This window comes from Macaca mulatta, chromosome 16 (genome assembly GCF_049350105.2).
Source record: "Macaca mulatta isolate MMU2019108-1 chromosome 16, T2T-MMU8v2.0, whole genome shotgun sequence".
In the NCBI taxonomy this organism is placed as follows: Eukaryota; Metazoa; Chordata; class Mammalia; order Primates; family Cercopithecidae; genus Macaca; species Macaca mulatta.
In genome coordinates this window covers 86,446,165-86,470,901 of record NC_133421.1, presented here as the reverse complement: position 1 = coordinate 86,470,901, position 24,737 = coordinate 86,446,165, and the positions used below count along the sequence as shown (strand labels likewise).

At 51.9% G+C, this 24,737-nt stretch overlaps 1 protein-coding gene and 1 long non-coding RNA gene across 5 annotated transcripts in view; one reads left to right on the top strand and one right to left on the bottom strand.

The window, feature by feature from the left end:
- The first annotated feature begins 2,020 nt into the window (after positions 1–2,020).
- Positions 2,021–24,737, top strand: part of MXRA7 (matrix remodeling associated 7) — a 35,109-nt gene continuing 12,392 nt past the window's right edge. For 3 of the 4 annotated variants that reach the window (XM_015120449.3, XM_015120451.3, XM_015120450.3), the window contains exons 1-2: positions 2,021–2,381; positions 24,389–24,452. In XM_015120449.3, the coding sequence (XP_014975935.2) occupies positions 2,040–2,381; positions 24,389–24,452 (406 nt within the window). In that variant the 5' untranslated portion in view covers positions 2,021–2,039. The remainder of the gene's footprint in view (positions 2,382–24,388; positions 24,453–24,737) is intronic. The other variant, XM_077973003.1, reaches the window with a different exon arrangement.
- LOC144335973 (uncharacterized) lies at positions 3,603–24,391 on the bottom strand. Its single transcript, XR_013407324.1, has 3 exons — positions 23,427–24,391; positions 21,546–22,602; positions 3,603–4,517 (listed from the first exon to the last, which is right to left on the bottom strand). It is a non-coding gene; the product is annotated as an uncharacterized LOC144335973 (long non-coding RNA).

Below are 24,737 nucleotides of genomic sequence, written 5' to 3'. Positions count from 1 at the left end.
ACGCACACCTATAATCCCAGCTGCCCGAGAGGCTGAGGCCGGAGTGTCACTGGAGCCCAGGATTTCGAGGCTGCAGAAAGCTATGATCATGCCTGTGGATAGCCACTGCACTCCAGCCTGAGCAACATAGTGAGACCCTGTCTTTTTAAAAAAAAAAGAAAAAAAAAAAGACCCAGTCTCTTTAAAAAAAAAGGAAAGAAAGAAAGAAAGGTCAGCTGGGCGCGAAAGCTCATGCCTGTAATCCCAGCATTTTGGGAGGCTGAGGCGGGCAGATTGCCTGAGGTCAGGAGTTCGAAACCAGTTGGACCAACATGGTGAAACCCTGTCTACTAAAAATAGAAAAAAAGTAGCTGGGCGTGGTGGTATGTACCTGTAATCCCAGCTACTCAGGCAGGAGTATCACTGGAACCCGGGAGGCGGAGGTTGCAATGAGCCAAGATCGTGCCACTGCACTCCAGCCTGGGCAACAGAGTAAGATCCATCTCAAATAAAAAAGAAAAGAAAGAAAAAAATAGTAAGGCCCATACACTGACTGAAAGTTCCACAGTGGTCAAAAGCTAGTTGCCCATAAATAAAGCCTATTTCACTTTTTTTTTTTTTTTTTTTTTTTGAGATGGAGTCTTGCTCTGTCTCCCAGGCTGGAGTGCAGTGGCGCGATCTCGGCTCACTGCAAGCTCCGCCTCCCGGGTTGACGCCATTCTCCTGCCTCAGCCTCCCGAGTAGCTGGGACTACAGGCGCCCGCCACTGCGCCCGGCTAATTTTTTGTATTTTTAGTAGAGACAGGGTTTCACCGTGGTCTCGATCTCCTGACCTTGTGATCCGCCCACCTCGGCCTCCCAAAGTGCTGGGATTACAGGCGTGAGCCACCACGCCCGGCCACATTTTATACTTGGGGGCTCTTTTCATCAACCACCACTAAAAGGAAATGCATGGCCCTTTTAATATCATGCAGTGCAGCAGAATTCAGCTCTCCCTGTTGCTGGGGGGTCTTGTTTGTATATCTTCATTTAAAAAGAAGCACTTCATCTCACATCTTGGTTTGTATCACAGATCAGCTCAGGCACTGTAATTTTCCCAAAAAAGTATTAAATGCATCCTCAGCAAAAACTGGAACCGTGGTTTTTTAACATTAGGCCTTATGTTTGGCATGATACCTGACATGCCCATCTTGTGTTTATTTAAAATAACTAAAGAGTGGGTGGGGCGTGGTAGGAAAATATGTTTTTGGTTACAACGTGTTTATCTCAAAATCCACTGTTCAGCAACAGAGGCCTGGGAGGACCTGGAGAAACAAAAACAATAGCCTTCATTTCCTTCACTGCACCCTCCCACCCTGCATGCATTCTGGAATTGTGCAAAGAAGAAAGTCCGGTAGGAGGAATAGCGTTGACCAAGGACCTGCAGCTGAATTTCAGGTCTAGGGGCGGGGGAGCCATGTTATGTTACAGGGAGGCCTGTGTTGAAGACTGCTGGCCTCAGCGCCGAAGGGAGCATTCACTGGCTGGGATCTGGAGATGTCCTCTGTGAAAGTGCATTAAGGCAACCCTAAGGATTAAAAGCAACTCCTGACATGCCTATAAAAACGGCAGTGGCTAAACGTAATCCGGCTTTTCATTGTTTTACAAGGCAATCCAGGCTGCTGTTTCCATGAATCTTCCCGGGTTTGCTTGTCTCTCTGCATTCCCCAACTAGCACTGATATTTCCAAAATGCTCTAAGACGAACTGCTGTACCAAGGCCAAAGATGACAACCTCAGGGCACATCATACAGTATTTCAAATTGAACCTGAGTTAAATGTGCCCCAAAGCGTCAAGGCTGCCCAGGCTGGGCAGGGGTTGGCTCTCCTGTGCCTCCCAGGGGGTCAGGACTCTGCCCCCCTACACCCCCGCTTACAGCCTGTGCGTCACCACCGGGGGCCGGAGGATGCCAGGGGCGGGGCGCGGGCGACGGGGGCTCCGCCCCGGGGCGGGGCGCGGCGACCGGGCGCGGCGGGCTCCCTCGGGGTCCCAGCGGGCCGGCACTCGGCGGCCGCGGCGCAATGGAGGCGCCGGCCGAGCTGCTGGCCGCGCTGCCTGCGCTGGCCACCGCGCTGGCCCTTCTGCTCGCCTGGCTGCTGGTGCGACGTGGGGCGACCGCGAGCCCGGAGCCTGCCTGCACGCCCCCGGAACCCGCGCCCCCGGCCGAGGCCACCAGGGCCCCAGCGCCGTCCCGCCCCTGCGCCCCCGAGCCGGCGGCCGCGTCCGCGGGGCCGGAGGAGCCTGGGGAACCCGCGGGGCCGGGGGAGCCCGGGGAGCCTGCGGGACCCGGGGAGCCCGAAGGGCCAGGGGATCCCGCGGTGGCGTCAGCGGAGGCGGAGGAGCAGGCGGCGGAGGCGAGGCAGGTACGCACCGCGGCCCCCGCGGCCCTCTCCCCACCCCCGGGGCTCCAGCCGCCGCTGCCGTTCCCCGCCGAGCCAGGGAGCGGGACCGCAGCCTCCAGCCCAGGCTGCCCCCGGGAAGCGCAGAACCCTCGGCCCACAGGAAATGCAGGTCCCGCCATGCTAAGCCGCAGGCCCGCAAAGTCGCCGCCCTCCCCCAGAAAGTGTGGCGAGGGGCGACCCCGAAGGAGTTTGTTTGGAGGTGTTTTGCTCTCCCCTCACCTCGGCCTCTCCCAGCCCAGGGCGTGCTCCGCAGCTGCTGGTTCCCAGGCCTCGCGACGGGACTTGGAATTTTGCTCCACACCCACTTCTGACCCCTCCCGCCCACCGGTTCCCAAATCCACGTGCCTATGGCTTATTTCAAGGCCTGCCATGAGAGTTATCTTGATGTTTAAAAAGTAGTACTTTCGGGGGGCGAGGGAGGAAAGCTGGCTTTTCTTTTTCAGTCAGTTTGAAGTCAAGATTTCAGAGTCAGTGCTGTGGTGTTTTGTGAAGCCCGTAGGCTGAGACTGAAAGAAAAGGCACCCGAGCCCAGCAGTTCTTTTTATTGTCGTTTTAAGCTACACATCTCCTAACACCCTCCTACCCCCACTCCCCCGGGTTGTAGGTAAGCTGGGCCTGGAGTGAAGATGCAGGATAAAGCCCTCCTGGAACACCAGGGAGCACCCCAAAGCGGCCCTCCCTGCCTCTGCCCCAGGCCTCCCACCATGCTGTCCGTCAGCTCGGGCCCTGGCCACCCTGTCCTGCCTGTGGATATCAGGAGAGGAATCGGATTTCCCTCATCCACTCATCCTAGTCCCTACACTCTAGACTGGAAACCTGTGTGCTCATGTTCCCAGGAGTTCACCACGCTTGGCTGGTCCAGGCCACCGCCATGGTCTCCAGTCGGATTGTAATCCCTTGTTCTTACCCCTGAGCTCCTTTTCTTGGAAGGGAGGAGAGCCGGGATGCGCGTTGTCTGCGTGCCTACGTGCCCACTCTGTCCTGTGCTGGACACAATGGTTTACCCTGGAGAGAAGCCCTTCGGGGGAGGAGGAGGCAGCCAGGCTGTGCTCAGAGGCATTTCTCTTTGCTGAGTAAGTGCGCCAGACCCCGTCTGAGCAGGCGCTTTGCTTGACAAGTGGGTGACTAATTGTGTCATTAGAGAGGATTCTAACCAGCCCGTTTAATGGGGTGGGGGGTCGGGGGGCAAGCCCTGCCGTTCTTGCTTGAGGTGGGCTTGCAGACCTCAGGGGGTGATGGGGGAGGGTGGCGGTTCGGACATGTGCTGACCTGTTGTGTTTGCTCCCATATTTGGGATTCCTGCCTCCGTCGAGGTCTCGCGGGAGCAGGAGAGGCCTTTAGACAGTTCTGGAGCCGTCATGCACCCTCAGTCAGTCAGCCCTGGCCTTACAGGGCTGTCCCTTTATCACCCACACCAGGCTCTGGACTGAAGTGCAGAATGTCCTTTAGCAGCGCCCTGTCTTATCTCAATCCTGTGGGGCACGACGCTTGAAGAACTTTTTACAAGGCTTTCAGCTCTCAGCACATGATACCTACAGGAATAGGTTCATTGGTGTTTAAATAGGGCCCCTCGCATAATTTTCCTCTGTCTGGGCGAATGCACGTCCTCTGAGGCTGAATGGGTGCTCTGAAGGACAAGGCAGTACAGGGGTTCACATGCCAGCCAGCCCCCATAACATAGGTGCCAGTGAGGATGACTTGAGGCTTGTGTTTGTCCTCCCGGTAAAGCACCCTCCAGAGGGAACCCACCCAACAGGAGAATTCAACTGAAGTTAGTGTCCTTCCCCTTTGGGCTCCAGTCCCCAGGCCTTCCTGAGCTGGCCAAAGCTCCCCCAAAACTCCTGCCTGCAAACATTAAGCCAGGTGCTGTGGGGACACAGATACTGTGTCATCCCACCCACTCCCAGTGGTGGCATTACTTAAGAAGCTGCTTAGAAATTGTCTTAATGAGCTTCAAGTCAGTGACAAGTAAAAAAAAAAAAAAAAAAGGAAAAGAAATTGTCCTGAAGTGTACTCCAGCATTTCCAAGAGCTTCCAGTGCTTTCTTCTGATGATCACACTGCTGGGGCTTGGAGGACAGATCAGGAAAAAGGCCCCCTGGGGAAGACAACTCAAATCGGGGTTGGGAAGTGGGGTGATACCCTCTGCCAGCCTCCTTCTTCCTCCCTCCCTCCCTCCCTCCCTAAGCAAACCCCATCAACAGCAAGGGAGGAGGGTAACACCACCTGCTGTTAGCTCGGAAGTCACTGCCCTGGGGAGCAGCGTGTAACTCACCTCTCCCCTCCCTCTTCATTTTCCATTAACTGCTTCCTTTCTAATCCAGTCCTCTCCCTTCCCAAGGATGCCTGGGCTGGCTGGGGCAGCTGCTGCCACCGACTACAAAGCTGATTATTGAGAGGATCTCTCACCCCGGGAAGCAGCCTTCAGCTGCTGTTGGGGATCACTCAGGAGCGTCCCCTAGGTGCACGGTACCCTCTTTGGCCAAGGACAAAGTAGTGGGGAGGGGCCACTGTAGGCTGAGACCCTGAAAATGGACCAAAGAAATGGGGATGAGATCAGTGCAGCCTCCCCAGGGCAGCACAGGCCAGGGCAGGGAGGCTGAGAAGAAGCAGAAAGATACTGCTAGAACCTCTTTTTCTTTCTCTCCTAAGGATTAGCGAGGGGTGGGCTGTGAGGAAGCATTACAGGCAAGTCCTGTTCACACAAAGAATCATGAGCCAACGAAGTCAAGAACAAGAGCTGGCCTCTTTTCAGGCCAGGACTCAGGGCTTTCTTGGTGCTCTTGTGTAGGTTGGGGTTTTAGGATTGCCAGGCCTCTTACCTAATGGAGTTGTGGATTCGAGCAAGGCTGGATGGTTGGATTCCCAAACAGTGGTCATTGGCAAAGCGTCAAGGGTCATTTGAATAGCACTAGAGTTAAATCTCTTGTCTGTGCCAGGACTCAAGTATCTCGGCACTTGGGGCCTATCTCTGCTCAAAGACAGACTAGAGGCCAGGCACGATGGCTGAAGCCCGTAATCCCAACATTTTGGGAGGCTGAGGTGGGAGGATCACCTGAGGTCAGGAGTTCGAGACCAGCCTGGCCAACATGGCAAAACCCTGTCTCTACTAAAAATACAGAAATTAGCCAGGCATGGTGGGGGGCGCCTGTAATCCCAGCTACTCAGGAAGCTGAGGCAGGAGAATCACTTGAACCCAGGAGGCTGAGGTTGCAGTTGAGCCAAGATTGTGCCATTGCACTCCAGCCTGGGCTACAGAGCAAGACTCTGTCTCAAAAAAAAAAAAAAAAAAAGACAGAGTAGGGACTTCCTGCAAGGCAGTGGGCCGGTGTCATGCACAGAGAGACTCTTCTAGATTTAATTGGGATTTAGGAGATTAAAGCAATATGACACATAAATACAATCTTGATCCTTGATTGGATTCTCGATCAGGGATGGGAGTAGGGAGCTATAAAAGACACACTGGAGATAATTGAGACATTTTTTAAATAAATGGGTGTGTTAGGTAAGCTTATTGAATCAACGCTGAATATTTTGTGTACAATACCGGCAGATGGCTGTGTAAACAATGGCCTTATCCTTAGGAAGATGCATGCTGAAACATTTTGGGATGACATGTCATGATTCCAATAGTTACAGGCACATTCACACACACAGTGTGGGTGTGTATGGAGAGAGAGAGAATGCAAAGATGGCAAAATGTTAACAACTGGTGAATCTAGGTGAAGGGTGTGTGGTATTCATTGTATTATTCTTTCAACTTTTCTGTAGGTTTGGAATTTTTCAAGAGAATGTTGAAACAAAGAAGCCCAGTGGGAAATTTCTTGGGAAAGGGGTTGATTTTTTAGCCACTCTGGTGGTGGTGGTCTGAGTGGGTAGCACAGCCTCCATCTGTCTGTCTTCACCATGTGACTTGGGCCTGGTCCCCTGAAGTCATCCTGCTGTCAGGTCCACCTGTGTCCTCTGCCCTCACCAACCTGTTCACCATAGGTGTGGGCTCTGGAAGCTGCGGAGACCCCAGCCTTCCCAGAATGACCCAGGAGCGGGTGAACTTCCCCATCATCTGTCCTGCGTTTGTGATGGCAGTGTGGTCCTACTTTCTGTTCTCTTAGCAAAATCTCAGAAGCCAAGTAGTGGAGGGCCAAGCAGATATTTGCCAGTTGTTTATATCACTTTAGGTCCTTGTCTTTAAGCAGCTTAGGCTGATATATCAAAATACCACAGACTGGGTTGCTTAAACAACAGGCATTATTGCCTACACTTTTGGAGGCTGGGAAGTCCAAGATGAGGTATTGGCAGATTCTGGTTTTGGTGAGGGCTCTCTTTTTGACTTGCAGACAGCCACCTTCTTGCTGTACTTTCACATGCCAGAGAGAGAGGAATGTCTCTTCCTCTTATCAGGGCCCTCATAGCATTGTAGGGGCGCCACCATCGTGACCTCATCTAAATCTCACCTCCCAAAGGCCCCCACCTCCAAATACCATCACACTGGGGGTTAAGGCTTCAACAGATGGATTTGCAGGGGACACAAATATTTAGTCCAGAACAGGCCCAGTGACTTACTGGGGAAAAAAACTAGAAATAATCCAAATGTTCATTAATTAGCACATTGGATTCATTAGCAAATTAGTATGAAATAAGTAAAAAGGTAGAACGTAACATATTGCATTCACAATAATTATAATGATATAGAGCAACTGAATAGAAGATGCCTTGGAGGGCTGTCAGTGGACTTCTATATTCAGTAGTTCCAGTGGGTATTTTTTTGTAAAGTTGTTTGAGTGCATAACTTAATTTTTTTCCACATATGAAAGAAGTCCAGGGGCTTTCCTAATAGCTAAACTTTGTTCTTTCCGAGAGAAAGAGTCTTGGTTACAGACTCATGTCAGCTAGAATTTTCTGCTTAGCAAGGAGTACGTTTTTAAAGAATATGTCTTGAGAAAAAAGCCACCTAGCTTTGGAGAGCTAGAAATGAAATGGTGAGCATGCAAACAGTTTCTGTTTTGTAGCCCTGCTCTTTCCCAGTCAGTCCAAACCACAGTGTGGGAGGAGGGAGACCAGCCTGGACCTCTGGTGGACAGTCTTCCGGAGAAATGCCAGATCCCTGATGGTTAGGAGTATTTCTGAAACAACCTGCATTTGGCCACACTGGGCTTGCCACTGTTAAGGACAGATGTATGGAACAGGACGAGGAGATCAGGTTCAGAAGCCCCTTCTCTAAGGGGGCCTCATGCAAAGCTCTTTCCAGCATTCTTTTTTTGTTTTTGAAATGGAGTTTTGCTCTTGTCACAAAGGAGTGCAGTGGCGCAATCTCAGTTCACTGCAACCTCCACCTCCCGGGTTCCAGCAATATTCCTGCCTCAGCCTCACGAGTAGCTGGCATTACAGGCATGCACCACTATGCTTGGCTAATTTTTGTATTTTTAGTAGAGATGAGGTTTTACCATGTTGGCCAGGCTGGTCTTGAACTCCTGGCCTCAATGATCCTCCTGCTTCGGCCTCCCAAAGTGCTGGGATTACAGGCGGGAGTCATCACGCCCAGCCCTGTTTTCGGCATTCTTACTGCTTGCTGCTCGGTCAAAAGACTGGAAAGGGCCAAGCGCAGTAGCACTTTGGGAGGCCAAGGCGGGAGGATCACTTGAGTTATGAAAGTAGAGCCTGCAGTGAGCTGTGAAAGCACCACTGCACTCCAGTCTGGGTAGCAAGACCCTGTCTCAAAAAAAAGAAAAAACTGAAAAGGAAGCTGGAGGGTGCTGCAGCAGTCATTCTAGTCATTGTGTCCCTCGCTGCGGGGCAGTAGAAGCAATGCTGTTTTCTTTTTCTTTTTTATTGGAGACAGAGTTTCCCTCTGTTACCCAGGCTGGAGTGCAGTGGTGCAATCTCAGCTCACTGCAACCTCTGCCTCCTGGGTTCAAGTGATCCTCCTGCTTGCCTCAGCCTCCTGAGTAGCTGGGATTACAGGTGGCCACCACCACGCCCGGCTATGATGCTGTTTTCTGGACACAGGGTTACATTGGCTAAAAAATGGCTACATGAAATTTAATGGCTCAGAGAAAACCCATTGCAGGACTTATGGAACTTGTTTATCTTCAACTGTTGCCTCTGAATTGCCGTAGGACTTACAGAAGTGATTGTCCACTTTCCAGGCATCAGCTCCAGTTTTTCTGTTTGTTTTTTTCAATGTGTTCTTTTTTTTTTTTTTTTTTTTTTTTGACCTAGGGCCTCGGCTGGTGCAATGGTGTTGGGTTATCAGAATTTGTTGACATTAGTGTCACTAAACTTGATATACAACCCCCTACTGCTAAAGTTAACTGGCTTTAAAAAAAAAAAAAAAAAAAAACAGGTTCTCACTCTGTCACCCAGGCTGGAGTGCAGTGGCACAGTGTCAGTTCACTGCAACCTCTGCCTGCTAGGCTCAAGCCATCCTCCTACCTCAGCCTCCCGAGTAGCTGGGACCACAGGCACGCACCACTACACCTGGATAAATTTTGTATTTTTTGTAGAGATGGGGTTTTGCCATGTTGCCCAGGTTGGTCTCAAAGTGCTGAGCTCAAGCAATCTGCCAACCGCTGCCTCCCAAAGTGCTGGGATTACAGGTGCGAGCCACTGTGCTCAACCCTTCAGCGCCAGTTTTGTGGCCTGTGTATGTGTGTATTTAATGTTTTCAAGTGAGAACTCCTTGCACACATTTATAACCCGCTGACCAACCTGACGTCTGGGTGAGACAACCCTGGCAGATTCTCAGCAAGGACCTTCTTGTGTGATGACCTTGGTATTAATCGCTTTTCTCCTGGCCTGATTCTTATTTGCTGAGGACTCAGAGTCTGAGATAAATCTTGCTGTTTTGAAACAAGGTCTGGTTCTGTCACCCAGGCTGCAGTGCCGTGGTGCAATCTCAGCTCACTGCAACCTCCACCTCCTGGGCTCAAGCCGTCCTCCCACCTTAAGAGAAGAAAATGCCACCAGCCCAGTGGGGTTCTGCTGGAGATCTACTATGGAGTAGCAAACACTACTCCATAGTCAAGTCAGCCATTAGCCTTTCATGAAGTTATTCCTGTGGTAAGGGCTCCTCAAGATGTGTGTGTGTGTGTGTGTGTGTGTGTGTGTGTGTGTGTGTGTGTGTGTGTGTGTGTTTTAAGAGGGAGTGTCGCTCTGTCACCCTGGCTGGAGTGCAGTGGCGCAGTCTCAGCTCACTACAACCTACCCCTCCCAGGTTCCAGCGATTCTCCTGCCTCAGGCTCCCAAGTAGCTGGGATTACAGGCGCCTACCACCACATCCAGCTAATTTTTGTATTTTTAGTAGACACAAGGTTTCGCGGGTTACAGGCCAGGCTGGCCTCAAACTCCTGCCCTCAAGCGATGCACTTGCCTTGGCCTCCCAAAGTGCTGGGATTATAGGCGTGAGCCACTGCACCCGGCCCTCAAGAGATTTTAAAAACTGACCACCTGCCTTCTTCTTCTTTTATTTGTTTATTTAGAGAACCAGGCTGGGGTGCATTGGCACAATCATAGCTCACTGCAGCCTTGACCTCTTGGGCTCAAGGGGTCCTCATGCCTCAGCCTCCTGAATAGCTGGGACTGCAGGTGCACACCACCACACCCAGCTAATTTTTTAACTTTTTGTAGAGATGGTGTCTTGCTGTGTTGCCCAGGCCTGGTCTCGAACTCCTGGCCTCAGTCCAGCCTCCTGCCTCTGCCTCCTGAGGCTCTGGGATTACAGATGTGAACTGCTGTGCCCAACCCTTATCTTCTGTTACTATATTTAAAGCTGGTCGTGGTCAAAATTGTTCAACCTGGTTTTCCCCAATAAGATTATGCCATTTTCTCCAACCCTCTTCCATCGGATTTTATTCATCTCTTAGTTTTCTTCTCTGTCATATATTTTCTCTATCCCAAAATGTAGCGCCTAGAATTCGACCTGATATTCCCTGACAGGGGTTGCGGAGAGTACAGATTGCTGCCCAAGAGTGTTTTGTCTTTTTTTTTTTTTTTTTTTCCTTTTTGTGGAGAACGGGGTGTCGCTATATTACCCAGGCAGGTCTCGAACTCCTGGGCTCAAGCTGTCCTCACCGCGCCCGGCCCCAAGGGTGTTTTGTTGTTGTTGTTTTCCTTTTTTGTTTTTTAAATGAAGCTTTTGATGTCCTCTAAATCCTCTTTGTAGGAACTTGCCAAAAACTGTTAATCTGATAGGATTGAATCTGGCATGCTCCAGTCATCTGAGCAAGAGAGTTTGTTTAGGGCTTGTGAATGTGCCCTTGATTGGGATGTGAGGTTGGAATGCAGGACGACGCTTTTAGTCTGGACATTGGAACACAGCGATCGGCCCTAGGCGGGGGTGGGGCCCGGATGGGGTCATGCTCCTTGTAGAAACAGTGATCCAGTCTCTCCCCAGACACCCCCACCCGCAACATACTCCCTCCTTGTCAGCTGCTTCCCCAGCACACTCCCTCTGCTCTTTGCCCTGCTAGAAGAGCTCATGCCCATACTATCAACTGCAGGACTCCTGGACCAGGCCCGCCTTGCTGCCTTCAGAACACACCTGCCGCCCCATCCTCCTGATCAACAGCTGATGGTGCCCACATCTATACGCCCAGCTCTCGCCTCCCCTGATCTCCCTGGCCCCTGGCTTGTCTATGTGCACCTCAGCCCAGCACGCTGACCAGTGCCTCATTTCTGCTGCCCCCACCCGGCATTCCTCATCTCATCCCGGATCCACCCCCAACGCTCAGCTGCTCAGACCAAAGGCCCAGGCTCGTCCTTGTCGTCCTGCCTCCCTCTCGCCCTGAAGACCTGCTGTCTGCAGTTCTGGTCACCTCTCTCCAGAGTGTGTCCCTAGAGCAGCCCTCCCTCCTCCCATCTTTCTGGCGCCTGCTTCCGTGGCTGTTTGGTGACCTCCTCACTGGTCTCCCTGTTTCCCATCCTCCCCACCCCTGCCAGGCTCTCCCAACAACCAGCATGACCTTCCTAGCACAGCACCCCCAACAGCCCCTGCTCACAGCCCTCCACGTGCAATTCCAAACGTCCCACAGCCCCAGGCCCAGGAACACCCTGCCTACTCGGGCTCTACTCCCAGCCCTCTGCGGCCACAGATTCCTTTCTGGTGCTTAGACCTGCCAGCCCTGCATCCACGTCAGGACCCTGCCCAGCACACCCCTCCCTGCCTGAGCCTCCACGCAGTCAGTCCTCTCCTCTCTCCTCTCCGTGTCCTTGCCCCAGTGAGCGGATGTAAAGTACCCCGCCCCGCCCACTCTCTCTCCAGTGCATCGTCGCGTTGGGCTTTCTTCATTGGGCTTTCTTCATAGCCCTTCGTCCGGTCTGAGGTCATCTTTTATTTCAGTGCGCGTTGTCTGCCGCAGTGGAACGCCTGCTCCGGAGAGCAGGGCCCTTGCCCGCCACGTCCCAGCTCCTGCAACAGGCCCGCACGCAGTAGGCACCTGTTGAGTAAATACACCGCATGCCACAAAAAAGAAAGAACGGAAATCGCTGTGGGCTCCTGCCTAGAGGCAGGGCCTGTCTCTTTGTCTCCCACCTGGGGCAGCAGGAAGGCATCTTGCTTCTCTCCCTGCCCAGGCCTCTAGCCCAGTGCTCTGCACAGCCGCCTGCAGTTCTTGCCCTCGAGCTGTGTGTTACGCCTCAGAGAGGAAGACTGCTCGGTAAGGTAGTGAGTTCCCTGTGCCGGAAGTGTTCAAACAGAGATGGATACCAGCAGTTCATCCCAGGTTCCCTCAGCAAGTGTTTTTCCTTAGGCAGAAGCCACATTAGGTCAGTGGTTTTCCAACATTTTGTAAAACACTGGATCCTGGCCGTGTCTGGTGGCTCATGCCTGTAATCCCAGCACTTTGGGAGGCTGAGGCGAGCAGATCACCTGAAGTCAGGAGTTCGAGACCAGCCTGGCCAACATGGCAAAACCCAGTCTGTACTAAAAATACAAAAAGCCAGGTGTGGTGGCACATGCCTGTAATCCCTACTTGGGACTAATCAGCTACTTGGGAGGCTGAGGCGGGAAAATCGCTTGAACCCAGGAGGTAGAGGTTGCAGTGAGCCGAGATTGTGCCACTGCACTCCAGCCTGGGTGACGGCGTGAGACTCCGTCTCAAAAGTAAATAAATAAAAAATAATAATAAAACACTGGATCCCTTCTTGCCTCTTCAGTGTCACATGGAAGCCCAGGACATAAAGCAAAAACAGAGCTGCTCTGGGTGGCAGTCTACGCTCCTTTTACTCTGTCTGCTCCTCCTTGCAGCAGTCTCTGCAAACCTAGAGTAGAGTTAAAGGGCCTCCAAATCAGGTCCTGTGACCTTGGGGGACCCCTGCCCAGACAGAGGAAGGAGAGGGGTGCAGAGGTGAATGTGGAACGACAGATCACGTTCCTGAGGCCATGGTGCAAACAGCACCCCGAGTCCCAGCCCACCACCCCCACCTAGTGGCACCCCCGGTTCTTAGCCATCAAGGAGAGAGACCTCACCCAATCTGATGGCAGGAGAATCTGAAAGTAGAACTTGGAGAAACAGAGATTATTATATTGAAATTGAACAAGATTGGGCAATGTAGGCAGGTGGCATGGGTTTTGAGCAGGAAAAGCATTATGAAGCTAGCATTTGAAGATACTCTTAAAGCTGGATGAGGGCTGAGTGTGGTGGCTCATGCCTGTAATCCCAGCACTTTGGGAAGTTGAGGCAGGAGAATGGCTTGAGCCCAGGAGTTTGAGACCACCCTGAGCAACATAGTGAGACCCAATCTCTTCAAAAAATAAGAAAACTAGCTGGGAGTTGTGGCACATGCCTGTGATCCCAGCTACTTAGGAAGCTGATGGTGGAGGATTGCTTAAGCCCAGGGAGGTTGAGGCTGCAGTGAGCCATGATTGAAACACTGCATTCCAGCCTGGGATACAGAATGAGACCATCTCCCAAAAAAGGATGAATTGGAGGAGAGCAGATGTAGGTGCCACATGAAGTCATCGAGTAGTTGTAGCAGGAGAACAGAGAATAAAAGGGTGAAGCCAGAAGCCTGTTGGAGTGAAGGGGAGACTCTAGAATTCAGAATAGAAGGGAAGTCAGTGCCCGGTGCGGTGACTCATGCCTGTAATCCCAGCACTTTGGGAGGCCGAGGCGGGCGGATCACTTGAGGTCAAGAGTTTGAGACCAGCCTGGCCAATATGGCAAAGCCCTGTCTACTAAAAACACAAAAATTAGCTAGGGGTGGTGGCATGCACCTGTAATTCCAGCTACTCGGGAGGCTAAGGCAGGAGAATCTCTTGAACCCGGGAGGCAGAGGTTACAGTGAGCAGAGATCGCACCATTGCATCCCTGCCTGGGCAACAGAGCGAAACTCTATCTCAAAAGAAAGAAAAAAAAAAGGAAGGAGATCAGGTTGGAATCAACATTCCCAGGCCATGTTAAGGTGTCAGAGATGCTGTGGCTGCCAAGAAAAACTGGACAAGTGAGGGGGTCAGTTTGAGACTTGGGTTTCTAGGTTCTGGACAGAAGTTCCTGGGACATGTCTCATCCAGGTACAAATACGGATTTAGAGAGTGGAGCCTGTGTGTCCCCAGCCTGGAGTTGTAGTTTGGAGGAGGAGATGGCTGAGTTGTTTTGCTAGGTGTGGAGGAACAGTGGTGACCCCTGCCCCAGCCTGTCCTCCCTGCCCACCACCAAGCCCCCGGAGCTGATGCCAGCTGGGCTTTGCTGCTTGCCCTGCAGCTGATGCTCCCCCCACCCCCATTGCAAAAGATGAGCAGCCGATTGGCTAATGGAGTCCTTCTGGAAGGAGTGAGAGCATTGTCAGGCACTCCGGAGGCAGCCCTGGGCCTGGCCCATTCTGGGGTGGGGGAGGCCTTTTGTCGCCTTCCTGTTATTTCTGTCCTTGCCTGCTGCAGGCAGGGGAGGGACAGATGCCCTCTCGGGAGTTAGGAATGGCCTGCCTCCTGGAGCCACTGTCCTCTAAAGTCATTCTGGATTAGCCAGCGGGATTGGTGCAGCACAGCAGGCAGCAGCTCTGGTGGCCACAGGGCCACAACAGACCCTCTTTGCACTGCCCCATAGCAGAACCATCTCCTTGGGCAGCTGACACACAGACAGAAATCTGTCTCTATCACTGTCTGTCTCTCTGTTGTGTTTCTCTCTCTCCCCCGCCTCCCTTCTCTTATCTAGCCCTCTCTTCTCTCACCTCCCACCTCCCCTCTCTCCCTCTCCCGACTTCAGCACTTTGCATCACGCTTGAATCAGTTTGAATCAGCCAGGGCAGCCATAAATGGCAGCGTGCAGCCTGCAGGGCATGAGCTTGGTTCACTGTCTCTCCCAGCTACTGCAGCCTGGCCGGGCCGCTCAGCTTGGCCTCCGGGGCACCCTGGTCCTAGGCTCCTGGCACTGGGGAGGCTGTCAGGAGGCACATCCCCTTTGCCTTCCCCCTCCTGCCTCCATCTCCTCCATGGGAGGGAAAAGCTGAATTAGAAAATTATCCCAGAACATGACATTAAAACATGGTCTCTATTCAGTCATAAAATGCTGAGGCTCTGGTCAGTGAAGTGATGGAGCTTGGGCTCAGCCCAGTCTGCCCTGGGGACCAACCAGCTGCCTGTCTCAGTTCACTCTTTCCATGAAATTGATTGACTTTCATCAGAAACATGATGTATTCGTTTGCCAGAGCTGCTACAACAAAACGCCACAGACTGGGCACCTCCAGCAACAGACGTTTCTTTTCCCAGAGTTCTGCAGACTGGAGGGCCAAGTTCAAGGTGTCCGCAGGTTTGGGTCCTCCTAAGCCCTGTCTCCCTGGCTTGCAGTTGGCTCCTTCTCTGCCTCCTCACATGGTCTTTCCTCCGTGCACTCACAACCCTTGTGTCTCTGTGTGTGTTCAAGTTTCCTCTTATAAGGAAGCAGCCCTTGGGTGAGGCCCACCCTAATGGCCTCATTCTAACCTAATCACCGCTTTAAAGGCCGAGTTTCCCAATAGAATCAAGCCGAGAGGTAGCTGGGGCTAAGTCTTCAGCATATGAATTGGGGCGTGGAACACAGTTCAGCCCATGAGCCGAGTAGCCTGAACACTCCTGGGACCAAGGGCATGGACAGGAACTCCGCAGTGATGAGGGCCTTGCGTGAGGTTTGAGTCAGCGCTCGAGCAGCTGCTCAGTTCCGTTTCCTTTAAGACCCCAGGAAGAATCAGCTGCATACTCTGTTGGGTTCCTGCCGCCTCCAGGAAATGATCCTGGTTGTGCCCAGCATAGCACAGCTGCCTCATGGTGGGAAGGACTCAGACCATGAGACCCTGGAGAGATTGCCTTTGGCCGGCCACACCTTTACTGATTCATTCAGCGCTGAGCTGAAGACCAGATGCCTTTAGCATCACAGTGTGGGCCTTTACCGTGTCTCCCCTGAGCCCCGTACCCTCTTCTCATAGTTCCTCCTGCCTCTTCTCTTGCCCCTATTGCGATCCTCCCACCTCAGTCTCCCAGGTGCGCTCTCATTCTGTTTGTCCCTATTTATTTTTTTGTTTGTTAAAAAATTTTGTATTGATACCTGTTTTTTATTTTTATTTATTTTTTCAGAGGCAGGGTCTCCCTCTGTCACTCAGTTGGAGTGCAGTAACACCGTCATAGCTCACTGCAGCCTCAAACTCCTGGACTCAAGCGATCCTCCCACCTCAGCCTCCCAAGTGCCTGGGGCTACAAGCACATGCCACCACCCCGGCTAATTTAACTTTTTGTAGAGTTGGGGGGTCTCACTTCATTACCCAGGTTGGTCTCGAACTCCTGGCCTCAAGCAACCCTCCCACCTCGGCCTCCTAAAGTACTGGCATTACAGGTGTGAGCCACCACGCCTAGCCTTGTTTGTCCCTGTTTGAAAGCTTCAGGTGGTTTCTCACTTCCTGAAGAATGAAACCAAATGCTTTAGTGTCCTGTATATGATCTCTGTGGTTGCAGACCCTGCATTTCTGTGCAGTTTCTTTCTTTCTTTCTTTCTTTCTTTCTGTCTGTCTTTCTGTATTTTTAGTAGAGACTGGGTTTCATTGTGTTAGCCAGGATGGTCTCGATCTCCTGACCTCGTGATCCACCCACCTCGGCCTCCCAAAGTGCTGGGATTACAGGCAAGAGCCACCGCACCTGACCTCTTCCTTTTTTCTTTTTGAGACAGAGTCACGCTCTGTCACCCAGGCTGGAATGCAGTGGCACAATCTCGGCTTACTGCAACCTCTGCCTCCCGGGTTAAAGAGATTCTCCTGCCTCAGCCTCCCGAGTAGCTGGGATTACAGGCAGGCACCACCACGCCCCGCTAATTTTTTATTTTTTTAGTAGAGGGGGGGCGGTCTCACCATGTTGGCCAAGCTGATCTCGAACTCCTGGCCTCAAATGATCCACCTGCCTTAGTCTCCCAAAGTGCTGGGATTACAGGCAATAAGCCACCACACCTAGCCTCTGCACACTATTTCTGACCATGTCACACCCACCCTGCCATCATACCCAAGTCTGTGGAGTCATTGGAAGAGCCGAGGTGTTCCGTGCCTCCATGCCTTTACATGGGCTGTACACTCTGCCCAGATGCCCTTCTCTCTGCATCTGCCTGGCAAGCCCATCTTGGACCCAGTATGACTTTCTCATCCACTCTAAGGCCTTGCCTGCTCCCCGCAGACACAGCTGAGCTCCCTTTCCTCCAGGCCCCCACCGTGCACATTCCTGAAAACATAGCTGCAAACTTGAATGTGCCAAAGCGGAAGGAAAGACAGACATGCCATGAGGGAGGCACGAAGGTGAAATCCTTAGTGCCAGCTCTCTGTTGGGCACAGCCTTAGACAATGGAGCTCTGGTATTTCACATGAGGTTTTGCTTTATCCCTTCCCATCCCGTTGCACACACACCTGAGGCTGAAGAGCCACCTCTTGCGGAAGGGTTTGTGTCTTTGTCTCCATTGCACTGTGTCTGAAACTGGCACTTCTTACTACTGGAGTTAGCACTTTCACTTTTCTGTTGTGTACACACTTTTATAAAATCAGGGCAAAATGAAATCAACACTGGTGGTTTTTTTGTTTTGTTTTTGAGATGGAGTTTCACTCTTGTCGCCCAGACTGGAATGCAATGGCATGATCTTGGCTCACTGCAACCCCCGCCTCCCAGGTTCAAGCGATTCTCCTGACTCAGCTTCCCAAGTAGCTGGGATTACAGGCGCCTGCCACCACACCCAGCTAATTTTTTAGTAGACACAGGGTTTCACTTTGTTGGCCAGGCTGGTCTCGAACTCCTAACCTCAGGCAATCCATCCACCTCAGCCTCCCAAAGTGCTGGGATTACAGGCATGAGCCACCGTGCCTGGCCCCCATTATTTTTTTAAAAAGTAAAACACAGCCGAGAGCAGGGAGGCTGAGGCAGGCGGATCCCTCGGGCCCAGGAGTTCAAGACCAGCCTGGGCAACATGGCAAAACTTCATCTATACCAAAAATAAACAAATTAGCCAAGCCTCATGGCCTGTGTCTGTAGTCCCGGGTACTAGGAAAGCTGTGGTAGGAGGATTGACAGAGCCTGGAAGGTCAAGGATGCAGTGAGCCGAGATGGCATCACTGTAACCCCAGCCTGGGTGACAGTAAGACCCGGTCTCAGTAATAACAATAATAATAATTGGAATTCATTCAGTTATTATTAGTATATTCTCCAAAAGCCTAACAAGTTACCCAGGTAAAAGAATGTTATTTCCAGTAGAAGCCCAGGTGTGAGGCTCTGGGATGCCTCCATGGGGTGCAGTTTGATAACTACTCTGAAAAAAACGTTCCATGGCTATCCAACCCTTGACCTCGGTGGAGCTGAAATTTGATGCAGGCCAATTTGAGATGTTCTTGGCCTGCAAAGGGTGAATATGGTGAGTGGTGGACAGGAGAGGTGTCAGTGGATGGTGGACACGGTGGTCCAGGGGCTGTGGGAGTTGGAATGGAGCGGCTCTTAGGCAGGATGGAACGGCCTCAAGACAAGCACACGGTGGGAAGGGGCCTCTCCAATGAGCCTCTCCACCCGGGCCCACTCTAGGCCGCTCACTGCTCTGGGCCCAGAGGGTCCTTGTCCCCCAAGCAGAAATTGGGCTCCTGGGCCTATGCCCTTGCCCATCCAGATAAGTAGATGGAAGGGGGAGGGTTTGACTGCCCCAGCTGGGGCCACAGGATTCAAGGGACAACTTCCAAAAGATTAGGGGATTTCTGCACAGACAAAAAACAAAATAAATGGCCAATTCAGCAGTGTTTTCAAACTTTTTTTTTATTAGGTGTCACTATAAGAAAGAAATTTTAAATTACCTCGTGTATATAAAGTCACACAACTACACCAGAAGTTTTTTGTTGTGTTGTTATTTTGTTTTCTTTTGTTTGAGATAGGCTTTCACTCTTTCACCTAGGCTGGAGTGCAGTGGTGTGATCTCGGCTCACTACAGCCTTGACCTCCTGGGCTCAAGTGATCCTCCCACCTCAGCCTCAGCTGGGACCACAGACACATCCCACCATGCCCAGCTAATTTTTGTAGAAATGAGGTTTTGGCCAGGCGCAGTGGCTCACGCCTGTAATCCCAGCACTTTGGGAGGCCGAGGCGGGCGGATCACAAGGTCAGGAGATTGAGACCATCCTGGCTAACACGGTGAAACCCCGTCTCTACTAAAAATACAAAAAAAAATAACCAGATGTGGTGGTGGGCGCCTGTAGTCCCAGCTACTCAGGAGGCTGAGGTGTGAACCCGGGAGGCGGAGCTTGCAGTGAGCCCAGGTTGCGCCACTACACTCCAGCCTGGGCGACAGAGCAAGACTCCATCTCAAAAAAGGAGAAATGAGGTTTTGACATGTTGCCCAGGGCAGTCTCAAACTCCTGTGCACAAGCAGTCCACTTACCTCAGCCTCCCAAAGTGCTGGGATTACAGGCGTGAGCCACAGCGCCCAGCCTCGTCTTCTGTTTCATTCTGGGATACAGGGGTGTCCCCAGAGTCTTAGTGCAGTTTTAATAACTTCAGACGTTTAAATGTACAAACCTACAAAACATCAGTTGAATATTTACTTATTTAAATTTCTTTTCCACTTAGTTTCCTGACAGTCAAGTGCTAGATTTTTCATTTTAATTCTCTGCATGTGCCAGTGTCTGGATGGACAGGCAGGCAAAGGAGCCCTTACCTGGGTTAATTGACCTCTCTTGAGGTCAGTGGCCTGATTGTCACCTCCCTTGAGGTCACATGTGCACCAAATCCAGTTCTTTAGAACATGGTGAGGCTGGAATCACCAGTGTTACCTTTTCTTGTTGCTGACCAACAGTCGATAAAAGGTTTTTCGAAGTTTGAAAACCAACTAGAGCCATGTATCGCACTGGGGGGGTATTGTAAGAATCTGAGTAAGAAATATCAAGGTATTTTAAATGTAAATAACCTTTCAAATGTCATTTTTTTGTACATTTGTAGTATCTATACTCCTAAAGTTATTAAAGCTTCAAACTTCACCAAGACTTTGGTAGCCCTTTTTTTTTTTTTTCCACAATACTAATAAGGCCTTCTCATTTGCTTTCCTGACCCAGCAATGGGTCACGACCACAGCTTTTTAAAAATCAGACTTCCAGGCCGGGCGTGGTGGCTCACACCTGTAATCCCAGCACTTTGGGAGGCCGAGACGGGCGGATCACCTGAGGTCGGGAGTTCAAGACCAGCCTGACCAACACGGAGAAACCCCATCTCTACTAAAAACACAAAAATTAACTGGGTGTGGTGGCGCATGCCTGTAGTCCCAGCTACTCGGGAGGCTGAAGCTGGAGAATTGCTTGAACCCGGGAGGTGGAGGTTGCAGTGAGCCAAGATTGCGTCATTGCGCTCCAACCTGGGCAGCAAGAGCGAAACTCCATCTCAAAAAAGAAAAAAAAAATCAGACTTCCAAAGTGAAGTACAGTTTCGTGTGTGTGTGTGTGTGTGTGTGTGTGCATGCGCACGTGTGTGCGTGCGTGTGTGTGAGACAGGGTCTCATTCTTGCCCAGGCTGGAGTGCAGTGGCACCCCCATGGCTTACTACAGCCTCAACCTCTTAGGCCCCAGCGACCCTCCTGCCTTGGCCTCTCAAAGTGCTGTGATTACAGGTGTGAGCCCCTGTGCCTGGCCCAAAATCTAAATGTATACCAGCCTCTCTCTGGTCAGGAGGGCTTGGGCACATCAGCTGATACCGGGTCCTCTGGGGATACGGATCTGCCCCGGCTCATGGACTCCTCGCCCTGGAGTGCAATTATTTGTTTGTCTTTCCTACTGGACTACGAGCTCCATAAGGCAGGGACTGTGCTCATTGTTGCTGTTGTTTATCATTTAATCTTTGTGTCCCTTGCACATAATAGGAGAACTGGCCTTCTGTCTATTCTTGATATTGGGCTTATTTCTGGGGCCCTGCCCTGAATAGGTCAGTGGCTGTTTGTCAGTCATTAAAGAAAGACATCAACCATGAGAAAAACCAACTGTTTTTCTGTTCATGCACGTAACACTCCACAGAACCCTTCACTTCTGATACCGAATATGCAAGCAGCCTCACCCCTACAAGCAGCGCATTCTCCAGCCACCCAGATGCCAAGTGTGTGTCCTCCACTTCAACCCTGACCCTAACTCCCCGGAATCAGGGCAGACCCCACAGGTCAGGGCCCAGTCCCACAGACTGCCCCCCACTTCAGGGGCCCATCACACGTATCAGGTCCCCTCGTTCTTCACACTTTGGTCCTACTTGGGTACAACTCAGGGGTTCCATGAACCCCTCCTCAAGTTCAGTACTTGCTATGGCGTCCCACAGAGCTCAGGGAAACACTTACGTTAACTGGTTTATTAGAAAGGAAATGATAAAGGCTACAGATGAACAGCCAGATGGAGGTACCTAAGTAGAGTGAGGTCCAGTAGGTCCTGGATGCAGCAGCTTCTGTCCCCATGGAGTTGGGGTATGCCACTCTCCGTGCACGGGAATGCATTCAGCAGCCTGGAAGCTCTCCAAACCCTATAGGGATGTTGACGGAGGCCTCATCACATAGGCGTCATTGATTCTTAACTCAGTCTCCAGCTCCTCTCCAGTCTCTGGAGGAAGCTGGGTGGGGGCGGGGCTGAAAGTTCCAAGCTTCTCATTGCAGCTTGATCTGTCTGGTGATCAGCCCACCCAGGAGCCCACCCGGAGTCACCTCATTAGAACAAAAGACACTCCTATCACCCAGGAAATTCCAATGGATTTAGGAGCTCTGTGCCAGGGACTGAGATCAAAACCAAATGTTAGAACAAAACATGCTCCTAGCACCCCTGTAACTTAGGAAATTCAAGGGATTTAGGAGCTCAGTGTCAGGGCTGGGCATGGTGGCATGCACCTGTGATCCCACTCCAGAGGCAGAGGCAGGAGGATCGCTTGAGCCCTGGAGGTCGAGACTGTAGTAAGCTGTGATTGCACCACTGCACTCCAGTCTGGGTGACAGAGCAAGACCCTGTCTCAAAAGACAAACAGACAAAATAAAAACTGTGTCAAGAACTGGGGGCAGAAATATATATATTTAGGATGTTACGGTCGTTCTTTCTACTTTTTTTTTTTCCAAGTGATCCTTCTGCCTCAGCCTCCTGAATAGGTGGGATCACAGGGGCGTGCCACCTATGCACGGCTAATTTTAAAATTTTTAGTAGAGGCGAGGTGTGTACTATGTTACCAGGCTGGTCTCGAACTTCTGGGCTTAAGCCGCCCTCCCACCTCAGCCTCCCAAAGTGCTGAGATTGCAGGCATGAGCCCCCACACCTGGCCTCTTACTTTTTCTTTTTTTTCCCTCTTTTTTAGAATATATAAGAAAATAAAGAAAAAATGGGGTCTTTGGATCTCACTGTCCAAAGATGCCATTAGCATTTAAAAAATATATTCAGTCATTCATGCATATTAATGGAAAGTCCAAATTATACTGAAATGTGTAAGATGGAAAGGAAAAGCTGCCCCCCAGTCTCCTCTCCCGAGAGGTAGCCACTGCTGACGGTTTCTCGTGGGCCCTTCCAGAAAACAAACCTCTTCGCTGCATTTTCAGGCACATGCATCCCCTTCCACTTCGCCACTTACAGCAAGATGACTATGCTGCTCACGTGGGGCTGCTGCTTGCATTTTTCCCTCAGTGTATCTTGATGCACTTTTCACATCAGTACCTATCAACGCCTCCTTTTTTCTTCTTTTATTAAGATGGAGTCTTGCTGTGTCACCCAGACTGGAGTGCAGTGGCACGATCTCGGCTCACTGCAACCTCTGCCTACTGGATTTAAGTGATTCTCCTGCCTCAACCTCCCGAGTAGCTGGAGTTAAAGGCACCTGCCACAATACCTGGCTAATTTTTTTGTGTTTTCAGTAGAAACAGGGTTTTGCCATGTTGGCCAGGCTGGTCTCGAACTCCCAACCTCAGGTGATCCACCCACCTCGGCCTCCCAAAGTTCTGGGATTACAGGCGTGAACCACTGTGCCCAGCCCCCAATTCTGTCTTTTCAACTGCACGCTGTCAGAGTCATTATATAAAAATCCTGATGGACATTTCTCCAGTCTGGAGCAGATGCCTAGAAGTGAGTTTGCTGTGTCAAATGGAGTGGCTCCTCTTCCTGCCCTCTGAAGAGGCCTGCCTATCCCAACCTTAGCCACAAAGATACTTTGCTGTGCAAAATTTGGGAAATATCAGGACACCCAAGCACCACTTCGCCATAGATAGCACTGAGTCTCTGTGTACAAACTGCGAAACGGGGAAGAGACCCTGTCACCTGTGCAGCTCCCCCCAGGTGGCATTTTGTGTAGTCAAGAGAGTGGCACAGTGGCTCACTCCTGTAATCCCAACACTTTGGGAGACCGAGGCAGGTGAATCACCTGAGGTCAGGGGTTCGAGACCAGCCTGGCAAACATGGCGACATGCCATCTCTACTAAAAACACAAAAACATTAGCAGGGCGTGGGTGGCGGGCGCCCATAATCCCAGCTACTTGGGAGGCTGAAGCAGGAGAATCGCTTAAACCCAGGAGGCAGAGGTTGCAGTGAGCTGAGATCGCGCCACTGCACGCTAGCCTGGGCAACAAGAGCCAAAACTCTGTCTCAAAAAAAAAACTCAGAAAAAAACAAAAAACAAACAAAAAGTCACTCAGAGGAGCTCAAGGTCCCTCTGGGTTTGCCACTTCTGACCCGCCATGGGGCTTGTAAAACCTTTGCCTCCCAGCACAGCTCCATGTTTTGTCAGGAGCCTCCCCGTGAGCTGCCAGCGCTGGCTGGGCTCCATGGATCAGCTGGGGCTACCCATTCATTCATTTCCATATCTACCCACTGGGCTTCCAAGTTGAAGTTCCTGGGGCCCCGTGTCCCCTCCCCACGACCTTCAATCCCACAGAGCCCATGGGCACGGCACGTCGCTCTCATCCTCTGACATTCCTGCATGCTGAAGTCACTTCTTCCTTCCACCAAGGCCATCCCGGGCCATTCCTCCGATCATCTGTTTATTGTGTCTCTGTGTGGGAGAGAACTGGCTGAAGAGGTGGGGCTCCAGTTTTGGAACATGGACACTGAGAGAGATGGGGATGGAAAACAACATAGAAGGAAGCAAAGGCAGAGGCTGCGATGGCCATGATGCCTGGCCCTGGTCCCAGATACCCCAGCCAGCTTTTCTCTCGCACCCTTTGTCTACTCACCGCAGCGACACAGTGGGAGTCCCGGGCCCACTTCTCCAAATGGCACACAGATGCCTCAAAAGGCACCCACCTGGGAAAGGCCAAGGCCGAGGGCTTGGGGTCACAGTCAAGAACACGCCTCAGCTCAGCATTTGTGAGCCGAGTCACCTTGGTCCATCGTTTGTGCACAGCCCCCACCTGCTGGTTGACCATGACCACAGGGCAGGCACTGCTGCAGGGCATGGACAGGCTGGACCTTCGAGGCCCTCGTCTGTCTCCCCTACCTTCTGCCCCCTCCCCCACCACTTCCCATCACCCAGTCTGTGCCAAGGGCACTGACCCTGTCCTTGTCTTGCAGAAAGAGGAGCAGGACTTGGATGGTGAGACGGGGCCATCATCGGCAGGGCCTGAGGAGGACGACGGTGAGTGGGACCTCTGTGCTCATGAGGGGGCCCGACCATGTCGGGGGTGGCCTGTGCCCTGCTGGGGATCCCAGGAGCTGGGGTTCAAGTGCCGGGGGAGGGATGGGGTGGGACAGTGGCCTGAGTGGGGCACTGAGAGGTGGAGTGGCACCATGGATGTCCTGCCCTGGCCTGCCTGGACTTTGGGGCCCCCTCACACTCCCTTGGACTTTGGGGTTTGGCTTTCCCATCCCAGGGGCCCCTCTTGAGAACACACTACGTGCCCTGCCCGGCTCTGTCCCGCGC